Below are 13,713 nucleotides of genomic sequence, written 5' to 3'. Positions count from 1 at the left end.
TGTTCTTTTTAGAACCTTTTTAGTGCAAACTGTACAAGATAGCGTAATAGCCATAAAAAAACTCATCGCAACTTTATTAGAATTTTTTGAACGGAAAAACGGTAGCCCTGCGTTACTCGCGTGGTAAAATGAAGCGTCTAGCTCACTTGGCAATTATGTGCATCATATTGATTTTTATTAGGCACAAAAAAAGCAAAAATTATAAAAATGGTTTTATTAAATCAAAACTAAACATATATCTTGCATTATTGCCAGCAAAGTAATATTTTTTAACCAAATAAAAGATATTTTCATAAACATGAACAAGTAAACATATACATAAACAAGTTGAACTACGAAACAGGTAGTAATATGCTAAAAGCAACTAGGATAATGTTTTTTTAGAAAAAAATCACTCCGATTCAAGATTTTCATCGCGTCCACATTCAGTACAAATGGCAATAGTATGTTCTTTACAAATTGCTCTAAGGCACTTTGAGCACTTTGTGGTTGTTTTGCGGTTCTTTTTCTTGGGACAGTTATAGCATTTTGGCCTTGCACCAGTTTCGTTTTCTTGTGGAACTTCTTTCTCCTGTGTTAACGGAATATTCAGCTATTTTTTATTTGCAAACGTAGTAGAAATGGTAGATTTTGTGACGCTCTTCCTTGCATGTGTGGAGTAACGAGTTGTCTAGCTAAATTTTTCAAATATTCTCGCCTTGGTTGATTAGAATCTAATACATTGGTTCTAAATATAATGTTCCCATTTATTCCAGCGATGTTCATGATACTAAAAAACACAGTCAACCACCTACATGTATTTCTTGCCACTGAATAAAGACTTTTGAGCTGGTCCACAGAATCTACTCCCGATTTAGTTTGATTGTAAAAAGTAACCACTGCTGGCTTGCAGGCTTCGCCACTTTCTGCATCAATTTCATCATATTCATGAAGTGTTGACAATAGCAGGACATTCTTGTTTTTCTTTGGGACGTACGAAACTAATAGAGATTCTCGGCCAAAAGCAAACATACTGCTGCAAACGGGCCTTTGTTTAGTTGCAACAAATATTTCGGGAATTTCACGTTTGTTTTTTCTAATTGTCCCAACTAAAGTTATTTCATTCTTCTTGAGATCTTCTGCTAAAGGAACTGATGTGAACCAGTTATCGCAGGTCAAATTTCGTCCAGAATTCCAAATGGGTTCACACATTCGTTTTACCACACAAGCTGGGCTGTTATCAATACAAAATGGACCCTCAGGCTGTTTTCCTGCATAAATCTCCATTTTGAGAGTGTAGAATGCACGACTATCAGCCAAGGCAAATATTTTTATGCCGTATTTGTTTGGCTTACTGGAGATGTATTGCCTAAAGCTGCACCTTCCCCGGACACCCTCTAGCATCTCGTCAATTGTACAATTTTCACTAGGTGTATAGCAGGCTTGGCATCTTTCTTGAAATTTCTCGAAAATATCTCTAATTGGTGCTAGCTTATCAATTTTTTTGCGCTCAGCTCTTGTGCTAATATTATCGAAGCGAAGAGCTTGAAGCAACAAGTAGAATCTTTTCATAGACAGACATAACCATTTTGAATAACTCTGGTGCTGTAGAATCGGTGCTCCATAGATCATTCAAGTTGGTATGCCGGGATTTCAAAACTCCGGCCATGTACAATAATCCAAAAAGTGCTTTTATTTCGTCACTATCAGTGTCTAAACATCCCGTTCGCGGGAATAATTGTTGCAAATTTGTTGTAGGTGTACATTTGTGCAGGACACTATTTCTTCGATGGTTTCGTCTGTTATGAGCAAGTTCCAGGTTTCATATGGAGTCTTAGCGTTCCTTGCAGCAGACTTCACACCCGGTAATTTGGTTATAATATTGTGCTGTCGAGTCCGGCTAGTTTTCCGCTCTCGATGAACTTTCCAAATAGTTTTTTTGTCTTTGCCGATATAATTCGGACCATCTTCAGACCGAAACGTTGAAAAAGTATTATCCGTATCATCCGCAGATAACTCTTGAGTCAGTCTTATGATTAGAATTCACTTCAACAGAATCTATGTCGCTTTCTTCATCATTCAAATTTTGCTCTTGCGCCTGTTCAAGTAGCAAATCCTCTTGCAACAATTCTTCGTATATTTTCAGAAGTCTCGCCTCTTCTTTCGGATCCATAACATATTAATATTATAGAGCCAGATGACATAAAAAACAAAGTTGACGAGAAAAAAAATTGGTTTTAAAAATCACAAAAATTAGAATCACGTCGTTACTCGCGGGTGAGCTAATCGCTCTTTTTTCGACATACACGCTCAAAGACGGCTAAAAGTAGACTGAGGCTTTTCCAATCGCATTTCTGCGTAAGTGACCTTGAACACAATAGTTGTGTGGAGGATTATATGAGCGCACTTGTCAGTTTGTGCAAAATTGTGAAAAAAATTAAGAAAATAGTTAAAGAGTGAGCGCTGTGCTCACCGTGCGAGTAACGCAGGGGTAGTAATTAGTAATGACCCTTTATATCCCTTAAGTGATCCCTTAAGAAGGTGAGTTTTGTTGATGTAAATAATAAATGTTTATATATTTATAATTAATTTATTTTTGTTTCCTAAAAAATATTTTGATTAAAAGAAAATATATAAAAGTGGGCATACATGTTTTTTAACTGTTTTGAAGAGTAATAACTTTTCGTCTGTACCTGTATAAAACTACTGGGTAAAAAAATATACATTTACGACGTTTTTTACTTAAAAAATGTCTCTTGGTAAAAATCGATATGAACAACCGTTCTCAAGATATTTAGAATGGAAATATTTAATACATGTTAATATTGACAAGAAATAAACACGTTAAGATATTTGGAATGGAAATAGTCGATACATGCCATTATTGACGAAAAATAAACACCTTGAGTAGATAGTTATTTAACTGAAATAATAAATTTGGGAAATTTTTATATTTTCAAATCAATCATAAATTTTTCTGCGAAAAAAAAATGATGATAGAACAGTTTTTCTGTTGAACTTTTGTTAAATTTATGTCAATGAAGATAAGCCCAGATAGCACAAAAGAAACATTTACATTCTAAGAATATTCCTCCTAAGTTCTTATAAGTATATTCTTTTTTTTAATAAGTATGGCATATGAATAGTACATTCTACTATGAATGTGATTTAAAGGTATATTATCAGCATGACCTTAGAATATCTTCTGAAATTATGGTTTACAATAAATTATAAGTATCTGATATTCACGTTCTAAACATATCAATATCTGAATAAAAATAAAGGAGAATAAAAATGATTTCGAAATGAAAAAATGTATAAATACAATACATTATATTTGTATATTTTCTTACTATTAAATTTTTGTGTATTAAATAATTATTAGGGATTTTATATATTAGTGTATATAGATGCACTGTAAACAAATATTCAAGCAAAAATACAGTGTTCCTTATTCTAACAAATAAATAAACCTGTAAAACTGTATAAATAAAAACGATCTTCCATTATGAAATAAAAAGATCGATTATACCAAAAGATAGTTTGATAGATGATTTTAATCGATTTTTTGGGTAAAAAGATCGACCTTCGATTCAAATCTATTCGAATCGTACATCCATAACATAACCTAACAAAAAAACAACAAGTGAACCATAAACGTAAACGTACTTCATCCAAACTATTTTAATAATTAAAGCACTGAGATAACGTAAAGGTAAGTGATGCAAATAATTATTTTAAGGATAGAATCGGTAAAGTACTTCTTGTTATGTTTGTGTTTTCAGTATCTATTTTAAGGGGAGTGAATTTAATGTTCTAAAACCATGAGACCTCGAAAAAAAATAGGTTATACTAAAAAATATTTTAAAATTCAACCAAAAAAAAGGAGTCAAAATCTTATTAAGTCAATGTTACGCAAATATGACTTCAATATTGTACATTAAACTGGATTCAGACCAAAGTGATTCTTTAATATCCTCTGTACATCATCAATGTAGTAGTATCTCTGGTAGTATCATTGAAGATTTCTGTTCTAATAAGTGTAGTTCCAGTGCTGAACTTTCCTATAATATAGTATTTATATAGGTATTTATGTAGGCTCTTCTATAATCATTTATTGTGTATTTTTTAAGAGAAAGGTATTTTCAAGAATTATTAGGTTCGAGAATTATCTAGACTTGGTGGTTCAGGAGTAGCACAAAGTATAAGGAAAGTGCTTTATAAGGTTCTGGGCAATGAAATTGCACAAAAATATTCTTCGGATGGGGCCAAACAGAAGAGAAGTTTGAAATCATTGTTAGTGGCCAAAAGCAATTTTAGGTATCTGAACTTAAAGATATTTGGTGTTGCAAAGACTGTAATAACATATATTTTAGACTCCATGAAAGGTCAATTTCAAGAGTCAAAAGAAACGAAAATTATCAATATAATTAAAATATGGCTTGTAAAAACAAAAGACAAAGGTAAGTTGTGCGAATTTATTTGAACAGTATAATTTTGCTGATATTATTTCAGAAGGGTAGACAAGAGAATATAGAAACATAGACATAGAAGATAATATCAATGTATATTGTTATATTCAAATATTTTTAATTAATAAACATATATTACTCAAGTTCGTCTTTATCCTTACCTATTATTTTTAACCGTTCTATTTATTAGTTAATTTTTGATTATTACACACCAAATTATTTAATTTCAGCAAATTGTTTGTAGTGTGTTCCAGATATGAATGTACTGTATAGGTATCCTATAGATTTTAAGAGATAAAAAAATTGCTAAATATGAAAAAAATTGTATCTATATCTATAGTTTATAGGATATTGATACAGGGCATCCTTATACAGGACACCCAGTAGATACAGAGTTGAGGGTTGGAATCTTTGGTGTTACAACAGCAAATTAAAACACTAATTCACCACAATATACCAAAACACTTTACTTTTGAACTGGACGCTTGTTTGGTTAATCATCTTAGCGTCATCAGCAGATGATTAAAACTTAAATTTTGACCATCTGCTGATGATGCTAACATGGTTAGCGAAACGCGCGTCCTGTGCAAAAGTAAAGTGTTTTGGTGTATTGTGGTAAATTAGTGTTTTATTTTGCCTCTGTAGATAATAAAAAAATATGAAAAACATATGAAAAGCATAAATATAGAATATTAAAAACATGAATATCATATAATTGGAATATTATTTTTAAATACATTCTTTTACGAACATATAATTCACGTTCATAGAATATATCTTGGAATGTGAAACGCACTTCTATATCACTTGAATAGGGTGGAACGTAATCTCTGCTATTCATGTGCCATATATGTTCCCAATGAAAAAAAGGAATGTGAATAGAACATTGTTGTTCTCCAAAGTCACTTGCTTTGCATATGAAAAGAACGTAAATGTGCTATCTGGGAAGTATTCATAATTTCGGTTCCAAATATCTCGAGAACTATTACTCGTAGCGATTTTTACTAAGAGACCTTATTTACGTAAAAAACGTCGTCAATGTATATTTAGTCAGTAGTTTTATACAGTTACGGACGAAAAGTTATTACTCTTCTAACCAGTTAAAATTATGTAGGTAGCGCCCTCTACAACTAGGAGTCATATTGACATCAAAATCAAATTTGTCATGTCAAAAAACTCCCAGACACCAATTTTCATCCAAATATTTACGTTACTTCATAAATTATTTGGAAAAAATCTAGATAAAAATAAAACTTCTACACCCTGTATCTCCGAAACTAAGCATTTTAGGACATACATTTATATGAACCTTATTACTTATTTTTATCTGCAGAATATGCTGCCGAAGTTTCACAAGGAAGGACTTTTTTATATAGCCTACTAATAATTATTGTTCTGTTGGCAACGCTGTTCGGCACATCGATAATGAATGATGCGGTGGCTAGTTGCGGTCATGACGAAAAATCTTTGCCAGGAAAATGTTAATTGCATCTCATTTAGATGTTTTCGATAGTAGGAACGGTGGAAGAGCCGGTAGGGGCACAGGGACGGGTCGAGGGGCAACCTGCACGCCCGATCTCAACGAGAAAGCTATTTATTTTACATTAGCGGATTTTTATAGAAACGCTCCTTTACGCTCCTAGCTCGAGTAGGTAGTTTGGATAATCAAATTAAATAATAATACCTGTTTTATGTAAACAATTTTGTGATTATTATCTTGTCATATTGTGGAGTAACTTAGGTTGAGCCGTTTGCAATGTACCAGATTTATTGTTCATTATTATTTTCTGTTTCAGTTAAGCGAGAGTCTCGTGTATTCGATATTCGACGGCTTAGATGGTTTAAAATGTTTTGGTTGGAATGGCCATCGAAATATTTTCATTTTAAATTTAAATTTTGTCTGATATCATGAAGTCATATAGAATACCAAATTTGATGGCATCGTTTTTATTTTTTAGTTTTTATTTCAAAATGAATGAAATTACTTAAAATGGATACAAGTATTTCTAATCTATATTATTTTTGGGAAACATTTCATTTCTAATATAAATAATTTCTAATATAAATAATTTCTAATATAATAATAAATAATATACCTTGCAAAGGAAAAAAAAACAAATTACGTGAAATCCAAATCGATCTTCAGTTCGCCATTTTTTGAAAAATAAGAAATCAAAATTTACTATAAAAAAAATGCATTTAACAGATCAAGAAAATATTTCGATTAAGTTTTGATTATTAATTAACTTACTTAATGATGGCCAGCGTAACTTTTTGTCGAAATTTCTAAATTTCAGGACCAAAAATACCGAACCAATACCTGTACACAACCCTTCTATCAGCTGTTAAAATAAATAAACTAAAGTTTTCAGGGTCAAAGTTAAATTATGAGTATTCGAATTGTGGACGTTTTCGTTCGAATTGTACCCATGTGACATACAAAATTAGAAGGTACCATTCATAAATCTTATCATTGAAAATCAGATATTTGCATGAGGCTACAAGTTAGTAATAGACTGATGATAATTTAAAGGCGGGTTAATATAGAACCCAATAACAGCTGTCACTATACCATGTTTTTTGCTTAAATTTTTAAGAATATTTCACCTACTACCACAGATATCTACAACAATACCTACTACAATCCGCAGGCGAAGTACGTAGATCAAATCTTCAGGCCAAATCCGCAGGCCAAATCTTCTGGTGTATGGGCGGCTACTTTCCAAGTGGAAATCAACTTAAAGAGAAATTCAAGACCCTGTAAGAGTCCACCTGTAACCTGGAATGGGAGTCCTCCAGCGGCTTAAGACACTCGAAGAAATTTCTCAAAACCTACGACCGAGAAAAGTCATATTTTCCTTGAATTAAGTAAGAACAACATTCGGATTGTCGCGGGGTTTTTAACAGGACACTGTCTTCTTAATCTCACCGTTGATCGAAGCTAAGACACAAAGGCGAATGCAGATTCTATGGGGAAAATAGGAAAACACAAGTACGACTGATATCGGAGATGGAGAACTAGCCTCTGCGAAGCCGTCTCATACTAGCTTTTGTCAAAATCCTAAGACTGCATGATGAGTTATAACTCGTTATAACTCAAGAAAGGGGGAGACACAATAGATCTGTAGGGTCGCGGTGATTGTCCCCCCTCCCAAACATTCTACATTGGTAAAAAGCTATATGGAATGTTCAGTCACCAAATTAATAGATTTACGAAAGGAATATGACTGGAGAATGTAACCAGAAACAAGAACAGGCCCACAATAGGTAGGCCTGTAAGGGTCGTAGTGGAATAGAGGTTAATAGCTATCTAATTTAGATCTAATCTAAATTATAAATCATCATCATACTTTTCAGCTTATTCAACCATTTCCAATTATGGTATAGTCTCCCTCACATTCTCTCTTGGCCCAAGTTATCCCTGCTGATTTCCTAATATTTCGGTCCCATTTCAAATTTGGTCTTCCTCTAGGTCTCTTGATTCCTCGTGGGTACCATGCTGTAATTTTTGGGGTCCATCTGTTGTCTGTCCTTCTTGCCAGGTGTCCTGCCCATTGCCACTTGAGGGATTGTATTCTGTGGAGAACATCTATTACCTGGGTCTTTTGTCGTATCCACTCTATTCTTTTACGGTCTCCCTTCAATATTGCCAGCATATTTCGTCCCATTGAACGTTGTGTGACCTGCAGTTTCCTTATGATGTCAGTTTTAAGTGTCCAGGTTTCGCATGCATAGGACGCATTCATGACTGGGAGTACACATTGTTCGAATGTTTTCTTCTTTAGATAGAGTGGCATTCTGGATTTGAATATGATTGGGTCTTCCGTAAGTACTCCATGCTAACTTAATTTTTCTGTTGATTTCTGGTAGTAGAGATCCAGAGCTGCGTATTAGTTAGCGATGGGGACTATCGAATGAATTAGACTATCGAATGGTTACTGAATGAATGATTTCAACTATCGAATGGTTTTATTCGAATAAAATCATTCATTCATTTGTATACTAAAGCATTTGTGACAACCTCGCCGTGCTACTAAATGGTTATCGTTGCGCCAGGACTATCGAATGCTTTTGATAATGAAATTTAGTATTCCTTTGATTTTTGTGTGCGTCAGTGCATTATTAATTCTTCCAAATTTTTATAACTTCGCCTTGTAAATACTGTGCTATTTTTGCGTTTATTAAAATATTTAAAATACTAAAATAGTAGTTTTTTTTAATTGACGATTGTGTGCGAAGTGCTCAAAATTTTGCCGAAAATTTGTGTGATTTTCCGTAGCCCGATCTTTCAATTATTTTTAATTATATATTTTGTTGTTAATAGGTATAACAAATTATTACTGTTATTATTACTTATTAAACCAGTTTTTGCTTAAAAACATTAAAAATCATTTTCCTACATCCAAAATAAAAAGTATTATTGCAGTGTAACAACAGAATATTAATAAAAAAAATGCAAAACATATAACTTTAATAATTAAATTAATTATAACTATCCCTAACTAACTAATGCTAAAGAATAATATTCTTTGCTAGTACCAACTAATACGAATATATGGCAACAGCGCCCTTCATAATGTATTTTTTGTGTAAATACTAGCACCTCAATAAAAAAAATTATGTGTCCTTATCTTTATATGAGTCCGCAAAAAATCAAAGATGCCGGCTTTTTTCATAGCATTGCCACAGACCGCTCTCGGGTTTCTAGGAAAGAAACCTACGTCGCCGGACGACAACTAAAATCCAGTTTATATTTTATTAAAATCGATCCTGACGAATAAATGAATTTGATAAATGAATGAATTTTATAAATGAATGGTTTTTGCTGCCGAATTACTAGAATACAATATTTCAAGGCAGATGACGCATCTATTCGATAATTTTTATTCGAATAGATTTCGACGAATGTTTTCTTACTAGCTATCGAATTATTCGAATGAATTGCAACTATCGAATGTTTCGATAGTATTCATTCGATAGTTCCCACTACTAGTATTAGTTATCCCAAATATACATACAGTATTGGCTATAAGTGGATGAACTTTGTTAAAATAATGGTTTTTTTCTAATATGTTTAAAATTAAAATTTGAGCTATATTTACTTGAAGTCTAGTGTCAGTGCTATAAAAATGAATAATATTGTTTTTTAAAATTTGCTTTAATAAGGTAGCAAAAATTTAAATTGAAAAACCATTGGACAAAAGTAGATGAACAAAATATATATTTAATAAAAAATCTTATGTTAACAAAAACTGAAAAATTAACTTATAATTTGCTAGTACTTAGTGTAATAACCCTTATTCTTAATTACTTTCAGACATCGTTTAGGCATAGATCCCAGAAGATTTTCAATTATTGAAAAATCGATATTTTTCCAAGACTCTTCCAAAGCTGCAAATAATTCTTGCTTATTTTTGTAGAATTTGGTCCTATATGTATTGATTCAAAATTTCCCATAAATTTTCTATTGGATTCAGGTCTGGGGATTGCGATGGCCATTTGAGAGCAGGTGTCATTTTAACTTCCAAAACCTTTTAACCAATTGTAAGGCATGTTTCGGGTCGTTATCATGTTGGAAGTAGTGTACAACTGGCAATTTTCCTCAAATAAGGCACTAAAAGGTTTTGTAAAATATATCTCTGTAGCCAAACCGATCTATTATGCCCTCAATTTTATGGAGAAGCCCCATCCCATACCCAGAAAAATATCGCCATACCATGATTGAGCCCCCACCATGTTTTACAGTGGGTCGCGTGTACTTTGGTAGCAATCGTGTGTTGGGAGGTCTTCTTACATGTTGAATTCCATCTGATAACACCAAATTAAACTTTGATTCATCACTAAAACAAACTTTTTCCATTGTGCCACAGTCCAGTTTTGATGTTCCTTGGCAAATGCTAATCGGGCCTTCAAATTTTTTTTGAGAGCAGTGGTTTCTTGTCGGGTCTTCGGGAAAACAACTTCTAGTCAACTAATTTACGTCGGATCGTCCTTGTACTCACTGGTGGATAGCCGATATCTTCAAGTTTTGCTTTTATCTTCGATAAAACGGCAAAAATGGATCTTGTGAAGAAATTCGTTTTATGGCTTTTATCATATTGGCACCAACTTTTTAGATCGTCCTGGTTTTCTTTTTATAGAGACATCTCCTCTCTCATTCTATCCCTTTTAGATATAATGTACCGCTGATTTTCCAAGGCGTAATTGCTTAGCGATTTCCGATTGCTTCAAACCATCTTTAAAAGCATTCACTACTCGCAACTTAAGATAAGATCTGCAGACAAGTTAATTCCACGTGGCATGATATATCACAAGAGCTCAAATGTTTTTAAATCGCAATTGTTCAAAAAAGCAGAACAAATGAAACTTACTATTTTTAAAAATATTTGGTTCATCTACTTTTCTCCAAGACAAAAAAGCAACATTTGCCAATTCTTATCTACGTTAAGACTAACAGAAGAATTTATATTTGTTTGTAGTATTTTATTGAGAATGTATTAACCTTTTAACATACAAAGGTACATGAAATAATTTTGATATTTAACACCTCAAATCTGATTTTCTTCGCAATTATTGGTATTGGTTCATCCACTTTTGGCCAATACTGTATATAGGTATATTCTAATATTTCCAGTGTTGTGTTATTTATTAGAATGTCTTTTCTTCCACTAGTTCACATTCACAGTTCACAGTTGTACATCACTTTAGTTTTTGCTAAATTCAGTTTGAGATCCACTTTATTGCTGGCTGTATTTAGTTCATATTAATTTTTAGTTCAAAATAATCTAAAATATAAATGCTAATATTTAAATGACATACAAACGAGCATACAATTTTCATCTAACTAATTATTTTCTAAAGAAACAAATGAAAATTCATAAGTTGGAAAACTAGCTGCGAGGAATATTTTCAGTTAAGTCGCAACATCCTGTGCAGAGTCAAATATGGATCTAGTCATTAGAGACAGAGGCGAAACAAATAGTATTTTAATAATAGTGGCTATTCATTCTACATTACTGAGTTTTTATTTAATCATTAGTCTCACTTCTTTCTTCTTTCCTCTAAGCAAATTAAATGTTAATACTATTTGCGTGTGTAAACAATGATATAAATATACGTTTGTTATCTGGTTAATCAGGACGCTAGAGGCTATTTTCTCATGTGCAAATGGAATATAGTAGTTCAGTTTTTTTTATAGAATAGTTACATGCATTATTTGAAATAATATAAAATGCTATTAATGTATACAAAGATTATGATTTCTAAATTAAATAATAATAGATGATATATTTTTTCTTCGGTGAATACACCAATATGATTATGATATTCATATTATTATGACTTATTTTTTTTAGTTCAAAAGAAAATGAATATTATTATTATAAAGGTACGATTTTTGATATCTATATAATCCCTTCTTTCTTTTTAACTTTAGATCTATGTATACAGAGTGTCTCAATATTCCGTGGACATAGAACTACTACGTATTTTTGGAATCAAAATAAGATCATTGGACACAATTTACCTTTATACAAAAGTGCTTCGTTTGTCCATTAGACGGCATCTAACTTAAAAAATTAGCACATTTTTTTCAGATATTTTAAAAACCGTTATTCCGATTTGAATGAGATTTTGGGAGTCTGTGTTTTACTAAGTGTCCTAACATTTTTTGACTTTAACAAATTTTAAGAAAAAAGTAGGGGAAGAGTGAAAACAGTATAAATAAATATATTCCAACTTCACCGACGACCGATTTTCTTTTCGTGAAACCTTTTTGCCTCCTGTAAAAAACCCAGTGTGATCAGAACAAACCAATGGCAAATTAAATTAGTTATTATTTGGTATTATGGATACTAACATCCACATTTTTATCCGTCTAAAATGTCGATTGAACAGGAATGAACTGAAGATTATCGCGATAGGAGATTACAGTTTTGAGAGCAAATAATGCATTTACTCAACAATATTACCGTGAACCCAAAGAGCATAGGTACTTTTGTCTGACAATTCAACTTTTACGTTGAATGGCCAAATAAATCGACAGAACTGACGTTATTGGACAGACAAAAATTCACACTTAATGAGAGAATACTGAATGTCCCAAAAAAATTGTCAACATTTAGGCGGGCATTATTGGTGACTAATTAAATAATAATAATTTGCAATATCGTTTTTTTTTCGTTCTACATATAAAATGTTAATTTATAAAAAAAATAATTATGAAAACACAATACACCAGTAAATATACTAAAAATATTGTAATAACATTCTGAGAATTTAACTGAGTGCAATAAAATTCGGCCATGTAAAATTATGATTTTTGTATTGTTTTTACATTGAAAAATTTTAGCGACGATGTGGACTGATAATGACCTAGGCAGACATCAACCATGACCTACCCAAAAGCATAACAATGACAAAGCATAACACAAAACTGATGTTATCATATAATTTTATTACTGCCATTATTGCTTCTGTTTGGTAATGAATCAGAGGTTACATTCTCTCTCGTTTATGTCTATTAGCATTAAAAGATTAACATTCAAGTGTCCCGCTTAACTATATCTAATTACTGTGGTTTATTGCAAGGGGAGTTTCCAATGACTCTCATATACTTTGGAAAAGCATTTTGTCAGACGTGGAACACTATATTCCTTCTCAATCTGGAATACCTAAAAGTAAATGATATTTGGTAGCGATTTCTTGTTTTACAGTGTTGAGCATCAAGTCGTGCAGAATATATGTATTTGTTGTGGATGCATTTTGGAATGTTCAAAATAGATCTAACAGTCTTAGTATGAAACATTTCCAGTACATCTATGTTACTATAACTTGCTGTGCCCCCGATTTGTATTCAGTATATTTAAACTGGCTTTAGAATCGTTTTGTAGACTATTTTGATTTCGTTTGTTAACTGAAAATTTGTACCAATCAGCCAATACATGGATAAAAGCTTTGCATCTAGGGCTTTTCTTTTGCTTGAGATGCTAGCAGAAAGATTTCTACCAAGTCAGCCTCCTTCCAGATGTATTTCTATGTATTTTTCTGTAACATCGTGTGAAATACGTACTCCGTTTATTGAGATTGAAGGGCAATCGACTTTTCTTAGAATGAAAGTAACGTGGACAGATTTGTTCTTAATTAGCCTTTATTCTCCATGTTTTAGCCATTTTTCTATCTCGGTAATGTGTCTTTGAACCTTGCAATAAAAGATAAACTTCAAACCGACATCTGACATCTGAAACTGTCTGATTCATTTGTA

General features: G+C 32.2%; 1 protein-coding gene across 1 annotated transcript; it reads right to left on the bottom strand.

The window, feature by feature from the left end:
• Positions 1-588: 588 nt before the first annotated feature.
• LOC115883595 (piggyBac transposable element-derived protein 1-like) lies at positions 589-1,611 on the bottom strand. The gene has a single exon (XM_030901952.1). The coding sequence runs from the start codon at positions 1,609-1,611 to the stop codon at positions 589-591; it is 1,023 nt and encodes a 340-aa protein (XP_030757812.1).
• Between the last annotated feature and the right edge of the window lie 12,102 nt (positions 1,612-13,713).

This window comes from Sitophilus oryzae, unplaced genomic scaffold (assembly GCF_002938485.1).
Source record: "Sitophilus oryzae breed Bouriz unplaced genomic scaffold, Soryzae_2.0 scaffold_1968_pilon_pilon, whole genome shotgun sequence".
Lineage (NCBI taxonomy): Eukaryota > Metazoa > Arthropoda > Insecta > Coleoptera > Curculionidae > Sitophilus > Sitophilus oryzae.
Note: the sequence above shows the minus strand (reverse complement) of the source record. Positions and strands in the feature narration are given on the sequence as shown.